Source organism: Rhineura floridana, chromosome 3, assembly GCF_030035675.1.
Source record: "Rhineura floridana isolate rRhiFlo1 chromosome 3, rRhiFlo1.hap2, whole genome shotgun sequence".
NCBI classification, from domain to species: Eukaryota; Metazoa; Chordata; class Lepidosauria; order Squamata; family Rhineuridae; genus Rhineura; species Rhineura floridana.
In genome coordinates, this window is record NC_084482.1 from 118,683,854 (window position 1) to 118,695,045 (window position 11,192).

Sequence of the window (11,192 nt, forward strand, 5' to 3'; positions counted from 1 at the left end):
TATAGGGCAGATCCCTGAACCTGAACTAACATTTGCAGGAAGGGATTCTGAGGAACTGAGACAAATAGTGGTAATGAGAGAGGAAGTTCTAAGCTTAATGGACAATATAAAAACTGACAAATCACCAGGCCTGGATGGCATCCACCCGAGAGTTCTCAAAGAACTCAAATGTGAAATTGCTGATCTGCTAACTAAAATATGTAACTTGTCCCTTGGGTCCTCCTCCGTGCCTGAGGACTGGAAAGTGGCAAATGTAATGCCAATCTTCAAAAAGGGATCCAGAGGGGATCCCGGAAATTACAGGCCAGTTAGCTTAACTTCTGTCCCTGGAAAACTGGTAGAAAGTATTATTAAAGCTAGATTAACTAAGCACATAGAAGAACAAGCCTTGCTGAAGCAGAGCCAGCATGGCTTCTGCAAGGGAAAGTCCTGTCTCAGTAACCTATTAGAATTCTTTGAGAGTGTCAACAAGCATATAGATAGAGGTGATCTAGTGGACATAGTGTACTTAGACTTTCAAAAAGCGTTTGACAAGGTACCTCACCAAAGACTTCTGAGGAAGCTTAGCAGTCATGGAATAAGAGGAGAGGTCCTCTTGTGGATAAGGAATTGGTTAAGAAGCAGAAAGCAGAGAGTAGGAATAAACGGACAGTTCTCCCAATGGAGGGCTGTAGAAAGTGGAGTCCCTCAAGGATCGGTATTGGGACCTGTACTTTTCAACTTGTTCATTAATGACCTAGAATTAGGAGTGAGCAGTGAAGTGGCCAAGTTTGCTGATGACACTAAATTGTTCAGGGTTGTTAAAACAAAAAGGGATTGCGAAGAGCTCCAAAAAGACCTCTCCAAACTGAGTGAATGGGCAGAAAAATGGCAAATGCAATTCAATATAAACAAGTGTAAAATTATGCATATTGGAGCAAAAAATCTGAATTTCACATATACGCTCATGGGGTCTGAACTGGCGGTGACCGACCAGGAGAGAGACCTCGGGGTTGTAGTGGACAGCACGATGAAAATGTCGACCCAATGTGCGGCAGCTGTGAAAAAGGCAAATTCCATGCTAGCGATAATTAGGAAAGGTATTGAAAATAAAACAGCCGATATCATAATGCCGTTGTATAAATCTATGGTGCGGCCGCATTTGGAATACTGTGTACAGTTCTGGTCGCCTCATCTCAAAAAGGATATTCTAGAGTTGGAAAAGGTTCAGAAGAGGGCAACCAGAATGATCAAGGGGATGGAGCGACTCCCTTACGAGGAAAGGTTGCAGCATTTGGGGCTTTTTAGTTTAGAGAAAAGGCGGGTCAGAGGAGACATGATAGAAGTGTATAAAATTATGCATGGCATTGAGAAAGTGGATAGAGAAAAGTTCTTCTCCCTCTCTCATAATACTAGAACTCGGGGACATTCAAAGAAGCTGAATGTTGGAAGATTCAGGACAGACAAAAGGAAGTACTTCTTTACTCAGCGCATAGTTAAACTATGGAATTTGCTCCCACAAGATGCAGTAATGGCCACCAGCTTGGATGGCTTTAAAAGAAGATTAGACAAATTCATGGAGGACAGGGCTATCAATGGCTACTAGCCATGATGGCTGTGCTCTGCCACCCTAGTCAGAGGCAGCATGCTTCTGAAAACCAGTTGCCGGAAGCCTCAGGAGGGGAGAGTGTTCTTGCACTCGGGTCCTGCTTGCGGGCTTCCCCCAGGCACCTGGTTGGCCACTGTGAGAACAGGATGCTGGACTAGATGGGCCACTGGCCTGATCCAGCAGGCTCTTCTTATGTTCTTATGTTCTTATTTCCTTTATCAGAAATATTTCCAAGAGTCTGATGGGAATTTCTTTTATCACAAATATTTCCTTGCCATCAATTCTGAATATGTTGCTGAAATATTGTTGTAAAGTCCTATCTCTGTTCTTCTTTTTTACAAAATGCACCGGCTCATCTCTTAAGAGTTTTTCCATTGTCACATATCTGTAGTTAATTCCATAGATTTTTTCTATGTCAAGCTCCATCACATCATTCCAGTCAAGAAAATTATCCAAGACATTGATAACTTTATCACTAATATCTTCATTAATTTCTTCAGAGACAACGTTGAATTCAAACAGTAAACTTTGTTTCTAACATCCATAAACTCCAGATCTTTTTCCAATTCCACATTTGTTCCAGTCTCCAGGGCTTGTATCTTCCCTTTAATTTTTCTTTTCTCATCTCTAATCCCATCAAATTCCTCTCTCACAGAATCCCCTATTTCTTTAAACTCCTGCATCATTTTGCTAAATTCAATTTTCATCTCCTGTCTACCCTGTCTCAGGGTTTGTTTCGTTATCTCAATCTCACTCATTATTTTCTGAAACATAATTTCTTCCACGGTCTCAGTCACTTTCCTGGTTGCCATTCTTAAAACCACAAAAACAAAAAATTATTTCAGCCACAATTGGGTTAATATTCCAGGCTTGCTGACATCAGTGTAGACAGTACAGCCTGTCTTATCTTTTATATGTTCAGGAAAACAAAACAAATTTAGTTCCCAGCTTCAAACAGTTAGTGGCGTCATGAACAAGCAGATTCGTCAAAATGAAATAGACCAAAAAAAAATAGTCCCAGACATATAATACTCCAAAGTTCATAAATCAAATTTATTTATTTTTTTCCCTCCTCGAAATAGCAATCCCTCTTCCGTAAGTATCTTTAGAATGCACTTCCAGGCCAGCTTTTTGCAATAAAACAAAGATAAGCTTTTTCGATTTCTTTCCTCCTTAGTTTCGTGAGTAAAAGAGAAGAGCTATAACTCACCCAGACTTCCGGGAAGGGTGACTTCGCTTGTGCCTGCTTTTGAGACGGGCTCCCGCCGCAGAAGAAGCTTATTCAGATATAAATCAGTCAGAACATTTTTTTTTTGACTGATGAAATTTCTCCCGGGCAGGCAGAAACGTAGAGATCAACCTCAAAAGCCTGTTTTTGTTGGGAGGACTGGATTTCATTAATTTATGAGAAAAGGTCCAGCCAGCAATGCCGGACGGACTTCCGAACAAGCTCTATCTGATTAATGCGATACGTTTATCTTTTCTTCAAAGAGAAAACGGACTAACAGGCAAGGACCCTTCTTTCTATTATTTTTTTTACTTGGTTTAAATTGTTGCAGCAAAAAGAGATTTGTCAAATGAATCAGCTTTAAAGAACTTCTGGGTGAGCTGTAACTCTTCTCTGTTATTCACGAAATTAACAGCTTATCTCTGTTTCTATTGCAAAAAGCTGTCCTGGAAGTGCATTCTAAAGATATAAACAGAAGAGGGATTTCTATTCCGAGGAACATTATATTGTCTGGGACTATTCTCTTTTTGGTCTATTTTATTTTGACGAATCTGCTTCTTCACAACGCCACTAACTGTTTTGATGCTGGGAACTAAATTTGTTTTGTATTCTTGAACATAGAGAGATAAGGCAGGCTGCTCTGTTTATACTGTGATGTCATCAAGCCTGGAATATTAACCCAATTGTTGCTGAAATAAGAAGTGGTTCTTCTTTATTTTTGTTTTGTTTTGTTTTTGTGGTTTTAAAAATGGCAATCAAGAAAGTGGCTGAGAATCTGGAAGTAATCATGTTTCAGAAAATAATGGATGAGATTGAGATAACGAAACAAACCCTGAGACAGGGCAGTAAGGAGCTGAAAATGGAACTGAGCAAAATGACGCAGGAGCTTAAAGAAATAGGGGATCCTGTGAGAGAGGAGAATGAGATCAGAGATGAGAAAAGAAAAAATAAAGGGAAGATACAAGCCCTGGAGATTGGAACAAATGTGGAATTGGAAAAAGATCTGGAGTTTATGGATATTAGAAATAAAATCTACTGTTTGGAATTTAACGTTATCTCTGAAGAAATTAATGAAGATATTAGAGATAAAGTTATCAATGGCTTGGATAATCTTCTGGACTGGAATGATGTGATGGAGCTTGATATAGAGAAAATCTATGGAATTAACTGCAGCCATGTGACAATGGAAAAACTCTCAAGAGATGAGCCAGTGCATTCTGTAAAAAAGAAGAACAGAGATATGACTTTACAACAATATTTCAGCAACTTATTCAGAATTGATGGCAAGAAAATATTTGGGATAGAGGAAATTCCCATCAGACTCTTATTATATGACTATGGCTATGACAGCAAGATTATTATGGAATACTGATAATGGAAGATTGGACACTGAAGTTACTGGACTTAACAGGACTATTGAAGATGGAAGATGGAATTAATATGGATAATGGAATAATGGCTATTGAAATTATTGGACCTAACAGATTTTGATGAGATGGATTAATCGATATGTTTATTTGGACTATGGTTATGACAATAAGATTATTATTATTATTATTAACGAGATGGATTAATCGACATGTTTATTTGGAGAAAAATTGATAGATATATTTCTTAAAGAATTGAAACCTCTCTTTGACTTTTTGTGGAAAGAATAAAGTAATGTTTATGAGATTTGATGATTAATTAAGATAACTACTGGAGGAAAGTGATTTTATAATATAATTTAAGAGACAGGATTGTTATATATTGTAGACCTATAACTGATTTGATCTGTGACAAATGGGAAGTCAACATTTTATTTTTTTTGTTTAATCATTTTTGTTTTGTTTTGTTTTTTGTCTTTGAATATTTTATGATTTTGTTTTGTATGTTTTATGAAAATTTGAATAAAAATTATTGTAAAAAAAAATATATAACTCACCCAGAAGATCTTTATAGCTGATTCATTGACAAATCTCTTTTTGCTGCAACAATTTAAACCAAGTGAAAAAAAAAATAGAAAGAAGGATGCTTGCCTGTTAAGGTCCGTTTTTCTTTGAAGAAAAGATAAACATGTCGCTTAATCAGTAAGAACTTGATGGAAGTCCGTCCGCATTGCTGGCTGAACTTTCTCTCATAAATTAATGAAATCCAGTCCTCCCAACAAAAACAGGCTTTGTGGTTAATCTCTACGTTTCTCCCTGGCCGGGAGAAAATCTTTACCAGTCAAAAAGAACGTTCTGACTGATTTTAGAACTGAACAAGCTTCTTCTGAGACGAGAGCTCGTCTCAAAAAGCAAGCACAGGCGAAGCCATCCTTCCCAGAAGTGCAAGTATCTTTCTCAACAAGTCTGAAAATGAGGAAATTCTAAACACACATATTACAAAATGCTAACTATAACCGTGCAACAAAAGTCTAGAACTGGAATGCATGAGAATGGGGAAAGAAATCTTTCTTCAGTACGGCTAACAGAATCTACTATGAGATCAGCACAGCAGTATTCAGCATGGAGGTGCTGCATGAGCCAACCATCTTCACAGCATGCAATACCTGAACTATTCCTGATGAAGTAGGTTAGAAAGAGTTATCACCTTGGCTACACTCTACTTAGCTTAGGAAAAAAAAATTTCTGCATTGTTAGTTCCTGCTTTGAATTTTTGCCCAGTTAATAAAAACTCTTTCAAGCTCGTAAAATCAAAGGTTATGTTTTTTCAAATGTTAAAGTTTAAAATTAACTTTAAAGACTGTAATTTAGCCCAGAAAAGACAAGTCTACTCAAATGAAAGGATTGCAAACATCAATTACATCTTAAGACAGACACTACCTCACTCTAACATCAACATATTAGAGGAATTCTTGTATAACTCTTGTGGTATGTGGCACTATTTCCATGATGAATTATTTCTAAACTCCACTCTTATGTGAGCTACTCCATTAGGAGCAGACAGGATAAAATGAAAGATACAAAATCCTCTTGATTATATATAGCAACAGAGCTACATAGCTGTTTAGTTGGAGCCCCAAACTACTCCATACCATCCTGTGACAGGTATCATGTGCAGGATTGTGGCATTTCTTTTGCTACTGCTTAATCTTACTCAACATGGTACTGTATATTGTTAAAATTGAGCTGCACATTTTCATCTTGAGCAATGACTTATACAATCTCTGTGTTTAAAGGGATGTAATTGCAGGTAAATATGAACAGGATTGCAGCCTCAAGGAATTAGGAGGCAGCAACATTAGCCACCTTTAGTCAGAATTTGTACAGGAATTATACCCGGCTGGGGGATATGAGCAGATAAAACCATTTCACAAATGTAAGGTTTAACAGTAAAAAAAACCAGAAGTAACAAGCACACAGAACAGAAACTTCTGCCCCTTTCTTAAACCATCTTTAGACCAAACTCTACCAACTCCCATGTGAGCTTGCCTATGAACTGAATAAGCTGTCTGAGGTCCTTCTGCAGGTACCCCATCTTCAGAGTTTAGGTGGATGGCAACCAGTGAGGGGAACTTTTTCTGTGATGGTGGCCATACTGTAGAATTTTCCTCTCATTGTGTTTAGACTCAGTCTGCCCTGTGTTCTTGTGTTTTTAATTATATTTAAGTTATTTTTATTCAGTTTTTATATGCTATTTGCAGCTTTCATTGGTAGTTCCAATTTTGATATGGAGTTTATTGTTTTTATGATAATTTGTTTCTTTTATTATAATGCAAGTGTCCACAATCTAGTATATCTTCCGACCAAATGCAGGATCTAACAGGCACAGCCAAGTCAGACCCCTGACTTTGCAAAAAATATTAAACATATTAAAAAAAACTATTTTTATGGGCACACTGAGATCATTTCTCAATCTATATATTTTCAAATTCATTGTTTCCATGACTTTATATAAGAATCCAGTAATATACAATAGCAAGTAGTACGACATATGCTGTGTGGTTTCAAGCCCACAGTACAATAGGTTTAAAAATAAGCAAGCCTTTTAAAGCTAGTATCAATGTATATCAAAGCAATGTTGCTTTCACTTAGAACTGAGCGTATTCTTTGAGTAAAATGTTACCTACATTCTGCTAAAATTAATTTAGGGTTCTTTTTGTATAATATTCTGCACTGCCCCAAACAGCGTTAAAGGCATTATTTTCTGAGAAGTGATCTAAAACCCAGTCACATGTCTTCTGCAAACTTTTTTGGGGAAGGTTTTGACACACTGACTTGTATTGAGTCTTGGGTTTCTTAATGTTATTTTTGGAGAGGCAAGGCTTTTCCCAAATGAGATTCAGCATTCCTATACATCTGGAATAAGGAACCTGGAATCCAACCACATCTGGAGGGCCACAGCTCCCATCATACCTGAACATTGGCTATAGTGGATGAGGCTGATGGGAGTTGGGGTTCAACTACATCTGGAGGGCTATATATTCTGCATCCCTACTATACAGTTACAGACAATGATATCTTAACTTCATTTACAATGTATTTGTAAATCTGTACCCTCCGTGGCACAGAGTGGTAAGCAGTGGTAACGCAGCCGAAGCTCTGCTCACGGCCGGAGTTCGATTCCAATGGAAGAAGGAAGTTGAATCTCCTGTAAAAGGGGTCGAGGTCCACTCAGCCTTCCATCCATCCGTGGTCGGTAAAATGAGTACCCGGCATATGCTACGGGGTAAAGAAAGGCCAGGGAAGGAACTGACAATCCCACCCCATATATACGGTCTGCCTAGTAAAAAGTCGCAAGACGTCACCCTAAGAGTCAGAAACAACTCGCACTACAAGTGTGGGGACACCTTTACCTTTACATACAAATCACTACAGGAACAGAAATCAAGCCTTTAATATATTTTTTCAAATTTTACCTAAATAATAGATGCATGAACAAGGCAAATACTAAATCTGAAAACATTCACATTATTCCACTATCAGTGTGACTATGTGTACAGAAATGTTTGATGCTCTGCTTGACTGCTAAGAAACTATGGCTTTTTTCTCTTGCATTTTACGTTTTAATTGATATCGCGACTGTCTTGATATGTTTTCACCACAGAGGAGCAGCTGAAAATCACAATTATTAAAACACTGATGTATTTTAATGTATTAAACACCATATAGTCTCTTTAAATGTTGACATTCAGTCAACACTGTAACCACTAAAGTTCACCAGCTGTCATTATATACTTGAAATTTTATTGGGAAAATGTTGTCTTTTTTCTTTATCACTTGATTTATATTGAGGAAGAGCTCTCTTATCACATCGAGTCTCTCGAACACCCTTGGCAATATAACTTTGAAACACATTATGACAATACTTAGCTCAGCCTTATAAATAAGCCCACAAAATTTACTAGCCTGCAAGAAAATTTGCTAGCATGATGGGGGCTGGCAGTGGAGGCACAAAGAACTCCATCCCTCCTGCAGCAGCCAAAAGCTGAACCACCAGAAGTAAAGGTAAACTGGTTTAGGAATTTTTTTTTTTTTACAGAAGACTCTAAAAGTCAACTTTGCTCCTTACTCTACAGAAGCCTCAGCTGGGTACTGCACAAATTAGTACAAGGTGCTGATAGTAGGATGGATTCAACATATGCTTCTTTTGCCATTTCTAAAACTGATGAAGACACAGATTCCTGAAAGTTAATGTTCTTGAGAATTACATTAACAATATCATGTTTTGAGAAGCATTACACAAGAACTGTGCTTTCAGGTGGAGCGAGTATGTGTGAAGATTTTTGCTCCCTGCCCACAAGCAAGGTTGGTGCAAACCAGCATGCGATTGCCCATCCCATATTTTTTTACTAGCAGATTTGAGTTACTATGACAGCTGTGCGTGAAACAAGTTAATCTAAAGGAATACAATGGTCTCAAAATGGTATCTGTACACATGGGAAACTCCACCCCACCTCTGCTAAGATACCAAGTTATTTTACTTCCTGCATTACGTTTCTTTTCCTCCTCCACTCCAGTAATTCTTGGCAGAAAGGCACAGTAATGAAAGGGCACCCTTGGGGGTAGAAGACTGAGTGGGAGTGGTGGTTTGAGTAGCCTGGCTATTTCCAACAGGAGTGTGCATTGCCACCTTTCTATGTGCCAAGGTTCAGGAAGTCATGCGCTTCCACCAAAGGTTGAGTATGAGTATACTTGGTGAGAAAACAGACCTGATAAGATAAGACAACCATTATGCTAATATGAGTGTGGTGCTGCGAGAGGAAGAAACTGATCAGCTGGAGAACAGAATAGAGGACCCAAGTACAGAGACATAAGGTCCGTGGGAGTTAAAAGGGCCAAGATCCCTACAGTGACAAAAGATCATTCGGTGGAGAGGGAAGAGTCAGCTTCAAAAAGGCTTAAACCCGACTAGAAGTGAAAGATCAGCTCATAAGCAGCCAGCAGGTAACTATCAGTTACAGCAAGTGAAACGCAAGAAGTTTCAACGAGCCCTAAAATAGGGCGAGGAGGAAATACAGGCACAGGAGGCAGCACGGGAGAAATCTTGAACAGGACCAGGGGCGGGGTGGATAGATGGAAGGAAGGTTACCGTGAGATCTCAGAACGGGGGCTGGGTGCGTAAAGGTTGACGTTACAAAAAGGCGGACAGAAAGAAATAAGCCACAGTGGAGGAAAGGAAGAGGAATGAAGTGCGATCAGGTATTGCGGGTGGGGGTTAGTAAGAGTTTAGTAAGAGGGGTGGGCTGGGGGGAAGCCAGGCAGATATCCAGATCTTTCCTCCAACACCCCATAATACTCACGCCTTGTCCACCAGCTCCCGGACTTTCCACATATTGAGCATCTTGGTCGTGGTGGCGCCGAGAGATCCCCTCCCGGCCTAGGCCCCTGTTAGTACCCCAGTCTCCTCCTTCTCCAGGAGCCCAGCTAGCCGCTTCTCAGCCACGGCACCGCCAGGCCCGTCTAGCCTCGCTGCCACCTCAGCTTCGCCAACGGCACAGCGAGAGAGAGAGGGAGAGAGATAGACTCGCTACTGCCTCCGGAAACCGGCAGTTCATGGCCGCAAAGCCTACTGGGACAAGAAGTCCGGCCGCAAGGCGGTAGGAACGCCGTTCCTTGTTAGAGAAAAGCAAAGGCATTCCGTCGCGCAGCATCCTGGGAGTTGTAGTCCTTCAGGCCAGGCAAAAACTTAAACGTATATTCTCGGCATTGTTTGCTGGGAGTTGAGTTTTTTTGGAATCTTATCGTAGATGTATAGTACTTGAATTTATTGGAAGCGTAGACGAAGCGGTGGCGGCGTCCATAGGAAAACCATAGGTTAAACGTTTCCGGAGTTGAACTTTTATAGGACCATGTTTGTCTGCAGCAACCAATGTGGGAAGAAATTTATTTCCTGAAATGTGTTTTGGTTTCCAGGTTGCTCAGATTAATTGATCTGAAGTTCTTTGCTGAAAGCACAAAAACTAAAATCTTAATTTTAAAAATGCATATATTATCACTACTGAAGTATACAGTTGCAACAAAGATAGGAACTATTAAGTATGAATTCTCCTTGTGCAATGGAACTCTTTCTTCTGTCTTACCTGCGCACACTCCCTAAATCTGTTCTGGCGATTTCTCCAATCCTGAGGAAATTTGGGGGCAGCACAGAGGGAGAAGGGGGGGAAGGCCCATTGTGCTCATGGTAGTCCTTGTGCACCTGCAACTATTTCGTTGAATACTGCCCTTGAGGTGTCATAGAAGTCTGGACTTGGAAATTTGTTTTCATTTTATTATCAGTGGAAATAAGGTGTTAAACAGCACCTACTCATACTTACTTGGAAACTCACCTCAGTGTTGTTGAAGTATTGTTGTGCACACCCCAATCTCCAAGTGGTGTGAGACTTCCAGGGGTTCTAGTGCTTACCCAGGGTTTGGATTCCTTGGAATGAAGGTCAGCTGAAAGGCTCTGGTATCTTTATATGGTTTATTTACACATATATACAACCTGAGCATAAGTTTGAGAGGTTCTCAGCGTTACCGATCCAAGTCCAACAGATCTTGCTTTCCCCATTAGGTTTCTAGAGAAGTCTTCCAAGCCATAACTTGGGATTCAGCACAGAGAGCGAAGGAACCCTTTCCGTGTGTTACCATCTTAACAACTGACCTACCAACACACAGACACCACATCCTGGCGGCTGGCCCCAGGATGGGGTGGGGGGAAATCACTCTTCTGCCAGAGTTCCTGTAGCAACAGGATTATTCTGGACCGTATCCTTTGACATGTAGATTGGGACTCAACAGGCCCATTAACTCACAGACTGACATCGCTAGAACTATTAACTCATGGAAGGAAACTCATGACCAGTTAAGCAGGTCTCTCCAATACAAACTGCATCTCCACAGGCACAGAACATAGGCTGGGAGGGGACTCACAGATATCATCTCTACAGTCCTATAAGGCTGAAGAGAA

At 40.0% G+C, this 11,192-nt stretch overlaps 1 protein-coding gene across 1 annotated transcript in view; it reads right to left on the reverse strand.

Moving 5' to 3' along the window:
• Positions 1-9,823, reverse strand: part of CLINT1 (clathrin interactor 1) — a 127,794-nt gene extending 117,971 nt beyond the window's left edge. Inside the window, exon 1 of the mRNA XM_061617495.1 lies at positions 9,544-9,823. Coding sequence (XP_061473479.1) covers positions 9,544-9,584 — 41 coding nt within the window. The 5' untranslated portion in view covers positions 9,585-9,823. The remainder of the gene's footprint in view (positions 1-9,543) is intronic.
• Positions 9,824-11,192: the final 1,369 nt, after the last annotated feature.